The sequence below is a fragment of the Pelodiscus sinensis genome, chromosome 23 (genome assembly GCF_049634645.1).
Source record: "Pelodiscus sinensis isolate JC-2024 chromosome 23, ASM4963464v1, whole genome shotgun sequence".
Lineage (NCBI taxonomy): Eukaryota > Metazoa > Chordata > Testudines > Trionychidae > Pelodiscus > Pelodiscus sinensis.
Genome location: NC_134733.1, coordinates 16,372,161 through 16,385,540, shown reverse-complemented (window position 1 = coordinate 16,385,540; position 13,380 = coordinate 16,372,161). Strand labels below are relative to the sequence as shown.

Genomic DNA, 13,380 nt, shown 5'->3' with positions numbered 1-13,380 from the left:
CAGCTGTCTACACTGGCCGCCTGAATTTCCGGAAAAGCACTGACGATGTCATGTAAAATCATCAGTGCTTTTCCGGAAAAACTATGCTGCTCCCGTTCGGGCAAAAGTCTTTTTCCGAAAGACTTTTGCGCAAAAGGGCCAGTGTAAACAGCATAGTACTGTTTTCCGCAAAAAAGCCCCGATCGTGAAAAAGTCTAGATTAGCCACGGACGCTTTTCTGCAAAAAGTGCTTTTGCGGAAAAGCATCCTGACAATCTAGACGCGCTTTTCCGAAAATGCTTTTAACGAAAACTTTTCCGTTAACAGCATTTTCAGAAATTCATGCCAGTGTAGACGTAGCCTAAATGAAAAGGCCAGATTCTGACCTCATTTCTGCAAGTATCTTTCTGGCGTAATTCCACTAAAGCTGGTAGATGGCTTGAAGTGAGATCAGAATCCCTTGTCTCTCTTTTTGGGAGGCTACATAAAAAGCATCCACAAAGAAGACCATATACCCCCTTTCTGGTAAGTGAATTTGGGGCTGAGTGGACCCCCATTAAGTGAGAGGCTTACAGCATAGCCTCTCCTGGCTAATTGGGCATCATGCTGTCTTTACAAGAAATGACTCAGTCTCATCCCATTATATCTCCTCCTCCATCAGTATTGTTCTTATTATTATGATACCTCTCCGGCAAGCTGGCATCTCTGAACATGGAAATAACTCATCCTAATGAGACCGAAGTGCGAGTTGCCTAGTAACACAGCATTACTAGAGTCTCCATGCACTGAGCTGGTAAAGGCACTTAAGTTAATGGTGTTGCTTTTTACTGTAGTATGGTTGGGCCTCTTGAATCTAGCAGCGCGGAGAGAAATATTTATGCCCAAGAGCATACATTGATGGATTCCAAGGCTAGAAGGGACCATTATGATCCTCTAGTCTGACTTGCTGTATAGCCGAGATCAGAGAACTTCCCCCCCAAAAATTTCAAGAGCAGAGCTTTAAAAATAAAAAATCCCATCTTGATTTAAAAATAGCCAGTGATGGAGAACCCATCATGGCCCTTCGTAAATTGCTGCAATGGTTAATTGCTCTCACCATTAAAAATGAATGCCTTATTCCCAGCCTGAATTTCCCTGGCTTTAACTTCCTGCCATAGGACCATGTTGTACCTTTCTCTGGATCATGTCATACTAGCAGAAGCTGGATACAGAGGACTTCATAATGGTGAAGGCAGCTTGCAGAAAACTGCTTAGGGTGGGAAGTATCAGAGGGGTGGCCGTGTTAGTCTGAATCTGCAAAAGCGGCGAGGAGTCCTGTGGCACCTTATAGACTAACTGAAGTGTAGGAGCATAAGCTTTCGTGGGCAAAGACCCACTTCGTCAGATGCATGTACGAAAGCTTATGCTCCTACACTTCAGTTAGTCTATAAGGTGCCACAGGACCCCTCGCCGCTTTTAGGGTAGGAAGTAATTCAGGATCTGGTTTCTATTAGGCAGAAGATACTGCCCTATGCTGGTAGCAGAATTCCATGAGAGTTTTCTGGGAATAGTTACTGTTGTTTGCCCACATGCACCACAATCCACGGATGCTGACTGGCACAGCAATGCCAAACCCAGGAAGTGAGAGAGAGAGATAGAGAGAGAGAGACAGAGAGAGACAGAGATGGATGTGATTGGCAATCTGTTTGCCAGGTGAATAAGTGGCTAACTGGAAACAGGATTGGTGATTTCTTTCCTCCCTCCTGGAAACACCACCGATTGCCCCGATTCCTGACTGCATGATGAATGAGATTGCACCTGAGGTTGGACATTTTCAGCCATCAAGTTACCAAGCTACCCACATGATCTCTCCCTGGCTGCTCGTGTAGCCACAGCTTTCACTGGAGCAGAAGCAGCGGTTAACTGCATGCACATTACTAAGACTAGAAAAGCTAAGGATACTGGCCGGGAGCATAATGAATGGCTCTCCATTATTGCTGCGGCCTGCTAAGGCAAGGCGTTGCAGGAATGTTGTGTGCGATAGAGGATTCTACTGGTTTAGTTTTTCTGGGGTGTTGTATGAAAATATGCCCAGCAGAAGGCAGCGACCTTTTTATAAAAAAACCAAATCACTTAGTACTATCTTCCAAAAAGGTCTTATTTTGCCTAAACGTGACTGATAAACGTCTGTGCCAGGAAACTGGAAGAATTTGATGCGACAGTGAAGTGTCACTCTGATTCCAGCCCCCCTCACCCCCCAGAATAGTGAGGTGGGAAATGCCCAAACTAAGTGAATTTGTGAACACTTTCTCAAGCCATAAGACAAGCCAAAACACTGTGGAGAGGAATGTTAATAGCCAGGACAGTGAGAGACAGAGATCACTAAATGAAACCAGACAGAGCAAGCTTCTTGAGGGCGTCTTCTATCCTGCACCACCTCAGCTGTTCCCGGGCTAATGCTTAACACAGCTCCGCCCGTGTACTCCACTCCTGACCGCCAGCACTCTCTGCTCTTACTGTCCGGGTCTAGATCTGCCAGTGTTCCACCAGCTGATGTGTTCAGCTGTGCCAGGCCTGGAACACTACTCTGCATTGCCATCACACCTGAGTCTGACCTACAACCCCCTCTGTGCTTTAAGCCTCTGGTCCAGAATCTGGCCATCATGAGTGTTACTTCCAAAAGGGGATGTACTTTCAAGAGGCAAACCAGCCTCCACTGACAACACAGGCTGAGACCAGCCAACTTATTTTTTCTTGTTACCTAATCATGGATTAGAACATGGTATTCAGTGGGGGGAAGGCAGCTTTAAATAAGCTCAGAGCTACAGAGCCTTCTTAGACAAGTTCACGTTTTCCTACTGGAGATGCTCATGGTTCTGACACCGATGTGCTGCTTTGGTGTTATGGGTTCACACTTTATCTGATAGAAATGAAAGAGAATCCTCTGAACTGTCATTAATGCTTAAATTTGACACTTTACGCCTGAGTTTGAATAAAGAATCTAATTACCTTACCCATTACAAAGATAGCTTCCCCAATTATCACCTCTAATATCATTAGCTCACAGACATTTACCTTCCCCCCCATCCCTTTTCTGTCCTGAAATTTGATTTGTCCTTTTCATATGTGTTCATTTTTTTAATTGTATCCTTTGGTATATATGGTTGTGACAATTTTCTTCCACTATTTGATCTGAGGAAGTGGGTCTGGCCCACGAAAGCTCATCACCTAATAAGCCATCTTGTTAGTCTTTAAAGTGCTACATAGTCCTGTTTTTTGATTCACTTTATCTGAGTATTTTTACCAGGGTCATCCCCATCACTATAGTGACAAGCACTGAGTGGCACCCGCAGCCCCAGATGTGTTTTCTCAACATGTTTCCATCTGCAGGACTTCTCCTATGATGACTCCAAGGTGGAATTTAATGTCGATGCCCCCAATGGCGTGGTGATGGAAGGGTACCTCTTCAAGAGAGCAAGCAATGCTTTCAAAACATGGAATCGGTAAGTAGCAATGTGCAGCCCAGTGGATAACTGGGTAAGGGCTCTGAAGGCCTCTTCAGACCCTCTGCACACTCACTGCCTTTGTGATATCTCTGAGCACGTATTTTTGCAGAAGAGGCCTCATCAGCTCCCGACCCACACAGCGTAGGAAGGTTGGTCTGTCAGTGCAGCATCACTTAACTCCTTTTGAGCTGAGCTTGTGAAGTCACTTAATGTAGGAAGGGTCCAGTGATGCTGGTGTGTTCTAGACAGAAAGGGTTCGGCTCAGTAAACACTATGTATTTTGTGGGAGGGAAGATTGTCTGCAGAACAAACTGACTTCTCCTGACCCTGAAACTGTGGGACCATTCAGCCTTCCCACTGAAAATCAGTAAGTCTTTCCGGTGTTAGCACTTCTTTATTTTACCAGCTACCAGCAGTCTGGTCCAGCTGGGCCTATGGTCACCATGGGAACAGTAGTGTGGGAGACCAAGAATGGATTGGGAATAGCCTACTTTTTTCTTTGCTGAGAACTGGTACGGTCCTCAAGGGGGACGAGCACAGCCAGCCCACCTGCAGTTTGCTGTTACTTGCTAAATGCCAGCAGAAGTGACAGCGAGCGCCTTCCATCTTGGGACAACCACTGGGTTTCATGCAGGGAACACAGGACACAAAGCAGCTGGAGTCTGGCCTCAGGGAAGCCGTAAGCTTGTAACCATCAAGAGGAACATCTAACGCAGCAGGACAAGCCTGGCTTTCGAGAGCTGCTGGTATCCAACCTCCCTGGGAGCCTGGAAATGTCGGGTGTGCAGCTGTGAGCTGGTTCCTCTGGGCAGAGCTTTATCTCTCTGTCACACAGAAATATTTTAGAGGATGAGTCATTGGGGATGCAATTTAATAAATGTCTCCTGCATGGCTCTAGTGGCTCCCTAGCTCCCATGAACTTAGGTGAAGTGAAAGCAAAGAGGGCTCCGGGTTCTTTCCTCAGTGAATATTTGCGTGTGACTAGTAACCCTTGGGACAGTCAATGGGCCTGATTTATGCTCGTGTGGCTGAAAGTAGAATTCAGACCTCTGGTTTTAGTGCATAAAATTTAGACCTCTGGTTTTAGTGCCCCCCACGCCTCGCTGGTGTTGTCCCCTCTCACCTGGCAGTGCAATGATATAATAGTTGGAGGTCACCTTCCTGTCCAAGTGCAGGGTCATTTCTGCAGCTTGGTGGAGCTGTGCATCATTGGAACCAACTAGTAGCTCACAATGCCCCTGTATTTTTGTGCCAAAACGGTTGGCTTTATGCCTAGAGACAGATGAGATGGAGTAAGCCCCTCCCTCCCAAAGCCTTCACCCCCAGCCATATCAAATACATTTTGTTCTGTGCACCGAGGCATGTGCGGGTGTGCACCACCGATAGAAACACACACTGCCAGCTGTGGGTGCTCTGCTAATCAGCTGGGTGGCCTTTGAATCTCTCCCGGGTGGCACTCGGCTTACAGGGAACACTGCCCCTAGCTCGGCCTTCTTTACAGTTCCAAACCAGTTTGTCGGCTTGCCCTTTGCGTGACATTCAAGTGCATTCTCTGCCCTTCAAGGTTTCTTGAGGGACCAGAAGCCAAAATGCCAGATTCTGGAGAGACCAGCTGCCCTGGTGATGTTTGCAGCCCTGTGCTGCAGAGGCTTGGCTATGGTGCTCGCTAACCTAGGACCTACAGGGCACGCCTCTGAGCTGAATTTATGAACCATTTAGGAGTTTCCTCACAGCATTTCCGATGCAGCTTTTCCTCGAATCTCAGGCTCTCCCATGGCGTCTTTCACTCAGCAGAGCCAGGCTTCCTGATGCAAAAGCACTCCCCCTTCCCCCGCCATTCCAGAATGCATCAGATCAATGGTGATCAATGGTTACAGTGCAGGGATGGGTGTTTCTAAGTGAGTCCCCTTCTCTCCCCTGCTGATGATCCAGGGGAGGTCTGAGAAATATACCCCATTCCACCCAAGGCAGCTATTCCTATCCCCCCATAGCCCAGCTATTACAGCCAGGCACATCCTCCCTGACCGTGGGTGGGAAGATACTAATGGGGCTGCAAGGGGCCCTGGGAAGAAGTCCCTGTTAGAAACATACACAGAAGAAAATGGGACGAAGACAACCCCTGGAGGTCAGAATGAGATCCAGGACCGTATTCCAGCACAGCCCCGGATGCGAGTGCTCCAGCTAAGCAGCAGTACAGAGTGAGCCACGACGAGCAGCACCCAGGATCAAACAGCTGGGAAGGGAACCTTGCACTCGGCTTCATGTCACTGCACAGCGGCTTGAGAATATGCCATTGCCGCTGCTGGAGCGAATGGCTGTCACCAGGTGGAGCTCAAAGATCCAGACTCGCTCAGGAGCTGATCAAAGGGGGCTTCCACGCAGGCAGATTGGCCTCCAGGCTGCACGCTGCTCTGTTTCCTGGCAGATGCATCAAGTCCTTCATAGTCGGCACCTTTTCTCACTGAGCAACGTTTCCGCAAAGGAGCTGAAAAAGCCTCTCTTGCCTCATTTTCCCAGGGCGCCGATTTCCTTTGCATGGCAAGCATAGGGAGATGCTTAAAATAACCCACCGTCTCTAGCACAGCTGCAGCGTGGCTTCTTCCCCAGACTGTCTAAACCTGGGAGGATGTTCAGGCTGACTCAAGTGCTCTTACTTAGGAATGTGATGCAGATGGTTTGCGATAAATCCAGGGTTTTGTTGGCTCAAACAGAGGGCCACACATGGTGCAGACACAACGTAGGTGGCTCCTTTGAAAACCTGACCCAGAACATCCAGATTCAAGGCTATTAAACCCTCTCCTTCCTCCTGGTGCATGCCCACATATTTCAGCCACCATGGGATGTAATATTATGTCTTGCTGTCAGCGTCCTCGGCCCCCCCTAGTGGCAAAAAGAGGGTCTTTGTGACTAACTCACAGGAATGCAGTGAGAACACCTGGGCTGTGTCCAGACTCAGGGTTTTTTTCCGAAAAAGTAGCCTTTTTCCGAAAAAACGTCACTAGACTGCAGCCGCGTTCTTTCGAAATTAAATCGAAAGAACGCGGCTTTTCTTTCGACGGTGGTAAACCTCATTTTACGAGGAAGAACGCCTTTTTTCGAAAGTGCTCTTTCAAAAAAAGGCATTCTTGAATGCAAACAAGGGTTTTTCAAAAGAGAGCATCCAGACTGCCTTTTGAAAAAGCGGCTTACTTTTTCGAAAGTTCTGCTTGCAGTCTAGACGCTCTTTTTCGAAAGAGGCTTTTTCAAAAGTATCTTTCGAAAAAGCCTCTTTCGAAAGAGGCTTGCAGTCTAGACATAGCCCTGGGTTATAATCCCATCTCTGACGCTGGATCTCTGTGGCTTGGGCAAAGCATGTCACCCGGGTGTGCACACGCCATAGTTTCTCCAGCTGTAAAGTGCTCTTCAGTGCTATGGTGGTACGTGCCGTACGCGCCTTAGCCAAGCCGTGAAGCGGGGGATGGACGGATGGGCCGCATGGAGGCTCAGAGGTCTTCGGCCATGTGAGGTAAGGCCTAGCAACGCAACTCAATGGCATTCTGCTGTCTGTGAGGTGATCGCTTTTGAAGACAGCAGCCGATCAGTCCACACGTTTCCGGGAATGTCCTAGGCATCCCTGGGCAGCGCCCTGCAGATTTTGGCAAAAGTCAGAAAACCAGAAAGGCCTGATTGCCGCCAGTCAAACTGTTAGGGTTCAGTAGGCTCTCAAGGTGGGGGTGGGGCAATGCTTTCACACAGGCCAGGGGCTGGGAGCAAAGTCGCTCTGGATATGTGGTGGAGGCAGTGACCTCGCAAATGCCTGTGGTTGGGGAGCAGGGTCACTGTGGGTCAGGGGAAATCAGGGATTGTAGGTGTGGGGCGAAAGGTTGGAGTTAGGGCTCAAGCATCACAGAGCACCCTCTGCCTGCCGCACCAGTGGGCCCACTGGCAGTGTGGTGTTAATTGAAACCAGGCCTCTGGAAGTCTTTTGCCTTCTCCTCTACTCCCTGGCCTGCCCCGTCTCCCCAGGGTGGCCCTGTCATCCCACTCCTCTCAGCCAAGCTTCTGCCCCCAAACTCCCAAGTGAGGGGGCAGTAAGAGGCCTGGCCCACTTAAGAAACAATGTGGACAACTCCTCCCCTTCTTTCTTCCTGTGTGTCAATCTTTCTAGAGCAATCTCCAGGACACTGTTCCCCCCGGTGCCTCCATGCCAAATGCCATAATTCGTTAATGTTACAAAGCACTTCTATAGTCTCAGAAGGAAGATAAGTCTGATTCCCGCACAGGTATTCCCCGCCACCCCAAAGTCAATGGCACATGTTGTGAGTGCAGAGATGTCTTGTTTGGCAGGCTGCTTCTCCCGCCTTAGCTTTAGCCCTGTTTGTTTGCTCTGACGCCTCTTTCTTTCCTCTCTCTCCTCAGGAGGTGGTTCTCCATACAGAACAGCCAGCTGGTGTACCAGAAGAAGCTAAAGGTCAGTGAGCATAGCTCCGATGACATTAGCAGATTAGCCAACTTGTCTGCTGCCCTGGGGACTTTGGCACCGTGGAGGGGAGAGGGGGAAGAGGAATTGGATCCGAGGAAGGTCTGACAGCAAGCCTGGTCTGAAATTTCCTCTCAGATAATATTACACTCAGAATCCAAGCTGCTCTGACAACCAAAGGACGGTGGCTGGTATTGTCCCCAGTTTTGCTGCCCTATGGAATAACAGAGAGGTGGTGTGTCGAATAGTCTTGTTGCTGTCTGTGTTTGCTATCCCGTGTTTGGATTGCGTGTGCCCAGATTCACTGGGAGGGGCAATCTCTCCATTCCAGCCTGCTAAATCGGCAGGGCTCGGAAAGTGGGCTTGGTTACTCCTTTGGCTGGCTGAGAGGAAAAAGGGAAGGAGACAGCACTGTCGCACTCTGAAATCCAGCACCCTGGCAAAGTCAGTGGGGCTTCCCTCTGAGCTGGTAATTCCTAGGCTGGGGTCTGATTGTCATTAATTTTTATAGTTATAGCACTTGGAGCCTTAGTCACAGGTCACACACACTCCATGGTGCTAGGCTCGGTACAAACAGAGACCAAAAAGACAGCCTTTGCCCCCAAAGGGTTTTCAATCTCAACAGACAACAGGCAACAACAAATAGATTCTAACAGACATACGGGGAAGTACAAGGAAACAGTGAGACGACATTGGTCAGCATGATAAGCTGCACCTGACACCCACTGACGGTCAGTTGCCAGTTGTATTGTTGGTGGATTTGGTAGGGAATTGGAAACACAATGATCACCCCATCATCAACAATAACATCCATTCCTTCTGCATCCCCAATTTCCCTCTTCCTCACACAAAATCCTTTGTCCAAAACTTAAGACAAATTGTCTCTGAATTATGCAAAGCTTCAATTGCTTTGTTCCTCCAATTAGTTATCATATCCCTGCTCTTTGGGATCCCTGCCAGTAGGGGTTGTGCTTAAAAATACCATGCAATAATAATCTGTAAAGTATTTCCAACCTCGTCATAGGCTGGAAGCACCAGAAACTTTATGAAAGAACCAGCAGCCATGAGATTTGCCTCCCCAGTCTTGCAGACCAAAGAAGGGTGGCTGGGTCAGCACAAGTGCTGACCCTTCTGAGATTCACGCTGAGGAATGAATGATCTGGACAGGGGAACTGGCGAGGAGAGGAAGAGCTCTGTGGAAGGCCTGAACTGGGTGGAGATTCGGGAGGTGTGTCAACTCACCCGCTCTCCTTCTTTCAGGATGTCCTCACAGTGGTGGTGGAAGACCTGCGGCTCTGTACTGTCAAGCCCTGCGAAGACATAGAGAGAAGATTTTGCTTTGAGGTCGTCTCACCTACCAAGTGAGTTTGGTGCTTCTGCTAAGCCACAGACTGCAATGCTGTGATTTATGTGTGGGGTTGTAAGATACCCAGCAAGTAGATTCCAACCTGGGGACCTCCTTGTCGGCACTCAGAGTTGCAGTTCGATGGGCTGTCGATTTTTTTCAGCCAGATGCTGAGCGGTGTTTGGTGATAGCCTGTCGGACGGGGAGCTGCTAACGCTGATGAATAATGCTCAAGGGGAATTTACAAGGGTCTGGGCCGTATTCCCTCACAAAGTGTTGAGTCACCAGCATGGCTCTCCATGAAGCAACCAGTTGCTGGGGGCATTAGAAACATCAGAGCAGAGGGAGCATGCATGTAAGGGGAAGTGGGAAGGAGCTGATAAGTCAGGGGGATGGTGAAGCAGGGGGAGCATGAGTGTGTTTTCAGGCACGGGTATGTTTGGGAAGAGGAGGGATTTTCTGTGTGGGTGAAAGAGGAGGAAGAGGGAGCATGTGGTGAGTGGGAGGATGAAGGGGGCGGATGAGGGAGGATAATTGTGAGGTGAGGAGTGGAGCAGCAAATGAGAGGAGGGAGGGTGGGGGGAGAGAATGGGTGGGAATAGGGGCATGTGTGAGAGGAGGGTTGCAAGTATGTAAGGAGGAGAAGCTGAGGTGTACATGTGGCTGGTGGTGCCCCTAATGTATTCCCCCCATCTACAGGAGTGTCTGTCTGATCATGAGACTGTGGTGCTGTCACCCCTTAAAGGGCAGGCTGAGCCCCTGGGAAGATGGGGGGCAATAGCGCTGACCATGAGGGGATGCAAGGTGTTTTTGAGCCTCACTGCCCTGCAGAGGGGGCTCATGGAGGTGCCTACTCTGATACCTAATGAGGGCAGCACTGTGGGCAGTGAACAGCTGGTGTGAGGGAATCAAGGCTCAGGCTGAGGAGAGAAGCTGTCGCATTCCTGTTTTCCACCCACCCGACATGTATGCGGGGGCGAAAGCAGGGCAGCCTTAATGATCTTCGGCAGGATGAGGAGGAAGGACTTCTCTGCGGTTAATTTTGCCTCATGCTGCACTGGGTAACTTTGCCTCCTGACCACATATCTCCAAACCGTACCGGTGAAGCGAGGCTGTGAGGATGGTCATAAATTCAGGTGCCTCGCCACAGCTCCCCAGACCCCCTGCCCTGCATCCTCCTGCCAACCAGCATCTCGTGTGCCTTTTCCCCACCCAGGAGCTGCATGCTGCAGGCCGACTCGGAGAAGCTGCGCCAAGCCTGGATCCAAGCGGTTCAGGCCAGCATTGCCTCTGCTTACCGAGAGAGCCCAGACAGCTACTACATCGAGGTGAGGCCAGGGGCAGGGACAGGCACTCACAGTCTTCTCGCAGTGTCGCTCCTGGGCACATGCGGTCTGCTAGCATGCGCGGGGAGCTGCTGAGCCTACGAGTAGCCCTAAAACTTTCCCTCTGCCTGGGGGCATGGGGCGGATGACAGCACCAATCCAAAGGCAACTGTGGTAGCTCACACAGCAGAGAGGGGCAGGATGGGGGGGGGGTGATGGAGTGCAGACTGGAAACCCCCCACCTTGCTCCTGTCCTACAGAGGAACGCTGAGGGGAGTCCATTCTCGGTAAAATGAGAGGAAGACAAAGCAGCGACACGTTAGACACCGTGCAGTCATTTGTGGTGCCTGTTTGCAGCAGTGTGCCTGGTGTGGGGTGGGGGCATGGGGGGGAAATGCATTGTGGGCGCCATCTGGCGGCAGAAGGCAGTAGCACAGGCAAAAGATTCCCTTCCCTTCCTTCACAGTAGCAAACTCCAATGGAAAAACTTTAAAGTGCTACCAGATCATTTGCTGGTTTTTAAGAGTAACAAAACATGGAGATGGGATCATGAGCTTTCATGGGCACAGCCCACTTCTTCAGATGACCCTATGGAAAGACTCATAGACTCATAGACTCATAGACTTTAAGGTCAGAAGGGACCATTATGATCATCTAGTCTGACCCCCTGCACAGTGCAGGCCACAGAATCTCACCCACCCCTCTTAGAATAATCCTCTCACCTATGTCTCAGATATTGAAGCCTTCCAATACTTTGAAGGCCCCAACATGCAGAGAGTCCTTCAGCTGTGATCTGTGCCCAATGCTACAGAGGAAGGTGAAAAACCTTCAGGGCCTCTGCCAATCTACCCTGGAGGAAAATTCCTTCCTGACCCCAAATATGGCGATCAGCTAAACCCTGAGCATGTGGGCAAGACTCACCAGCCAGACACCCAGAAAGTTCCCTATAGCAACTCCTATCATCCCTCCATTGACCTATTTCCAACTGGAAATGAATGGTCAATTAGTTACCAAGATCATGTTATTTCATCCAACCATCCCCTTATCATAGAATCAGAACTGGAAGAGACCTCAGAAGGTCGTCAAGTCCAGCCCTCCGCTCTAGGCAGGACCAATCCCATCTAAATCAACCCGGCCAGGGCTTTGTCAAGCCGAGACTTAAACACCTCTAGGGATGGAGACTCCACTACTTCCCTAGGTAACCCATTCCAATGCTTCACTACCCTCCTAGTAAAATAGTTTTTCCTAATATCCAATCTGGACCTCTCCCACCACAACTTGAGACCATTGCTCCTTGTTCTGCCATCTGTCACTACTGAGAACAGCCTCTCTCCATCCTCTTTGGAACCTCCCTTCAGGAAGTTGAAGGCTGCTATCAAGTCCCCCCTCACTCTTCGCTTCTGCAGACTAAACAGACCCAAGTCCCTCAGCCTCTCCTCGTAGGTCATATGCTCCAGACCCCTAATCATTTTGGTTGCCCTCCGCTGGACCCTCTCCAATGCGTCCGCATCCTTTTTGTAGTGGGGGGCCCAGAACTGGACACAGTACTCCAGATGTGGCCTCACCAAAGCCGAATAAAGGGGAATAATGACATCTCTGGATCTGCTGGCAATGCTCCTCTTAATGCATCCTAATATGCCATTAGCCTTCTTGGCTACAAGGGCACACTGTTGACTCATATCTAGCTTCTCATCCACTGTAACCCCCAGGTCCTTTTCTGCAGAACTACTACTTAACTGGTTGGTCCCCAGCCTGTAACTATGCTTGGGATTCTTCCGTCCCAAGTGCAGGACTCTACACTTGTCTTTGTTGAATCTCATGAGATTTCTAGTGGCCCAATCCTCCAATTTGTCTAAGTCACTCTGGACCCTATCTCTGCCCTTAAGCGTATCTACCTCTCCCCCTAGCTTAGTGTCATCTGCAAACTTGCTGAGGGTGCAATCTATCCCCTCATCCAGGTCATTAATAAAGATATTGAACAAAACCGGTCCTAGAACCGAACCTTGGGGCACTCCACTAGAAACCGACCGCCATCCTGACATCGAACCGTTGATCACTACCCGCTGGGCCCGGCCTTCTAGCCATCTTTCTATCCATCTTACCGTCCATTTATCCAATCCGCATTCCCTTAACTTGCTGGCAAGAATATTGTGGGAGACCGTATCAAAAGCCTTGCTAAAGTCAAGGTATATAACATCCACTGACTTTCCCATGTCCACTGAGCCAGTTACCTCATCATAGAAGCTAATCAGATTGGTCAAGCACGACTTGCCCTTTGTGAATTTATGCTGACTATTCCTGATCACTTTCCTCTCATTCAAGTGTCTCAAAATGGATTCCTTTAGGATCCCTTCCATGATTTTTCCAGGAACCGAGGTAAGACTGACCGGCCTATAGTTCCCTGGATCGTCCTTCTTCCCTTTTTTGAAGATGGGCACTACATTTGCCTTTTTCCAATCATTTCTCCCGATCTCCATGACTTTTCAAAGATAATGGCCAAAGGCTCCTCAATGACATTTGCCAACTCCTTCAGTACCCTTGGGTGCATTAAGTCCGGACCCATGGATTTGTGTACGTTTAGTTTTTCTAAATAGTTCCTAACCTGTTCTTTACCCACCAAGGGCTGTCCATCTTCTTCCCATCTTGCGTCGCTTAGCACAGGAGTCCAGGAGCCGACCTTGTCCGTGAATACAGAGGCAAAGAAAGCATTGAGTACTGAAAGGGAAGGCACAGATCCATGTCGCCTCCTCCCACCTCTCCCTCAGCTGACTCAAGCTCACGTTTGCC

At 49.5% G+C, this 13,380-nt stretch overlaps 1 protein-coding gene across 1 annotated transcript in view; it reads left to right on the top strand.

Annotated features, from left to right (window-relative positions):
• ACAP3 (ArfGAP with coiled-coil, ankyrin repeat and PH domains 3) overlaps nucleotides 1-13,380 on the top strand; it is a 212,763-nt gene that overhangs the window by 167,827 nt on the left and 31,556 nt on the right. Inside the window, exons 10-13 of the mRNA XM_075906591.1 lie at nucleotides 3,349-3,461; nucleotides 7,863-7,914; nucleotides 9,184-9,284; nucleotides 10,485-10,596. Of these exons, the coding sequence (XP_075762706.1) occupies nucleotides 3,349-3,461; nucleotides 7,863-7,914; nucleotides 9,184-9,284; nucleotides 10,485-10,596 (378 nt within the window). The remainder of the gene's footprint in view (nucleotides 1-3,348; nucleotides 3,462-7,862; nucleotides 7,915-9,183; nucleotides 9,285-10,484; nucleotides 10,597-13,380) is intronic.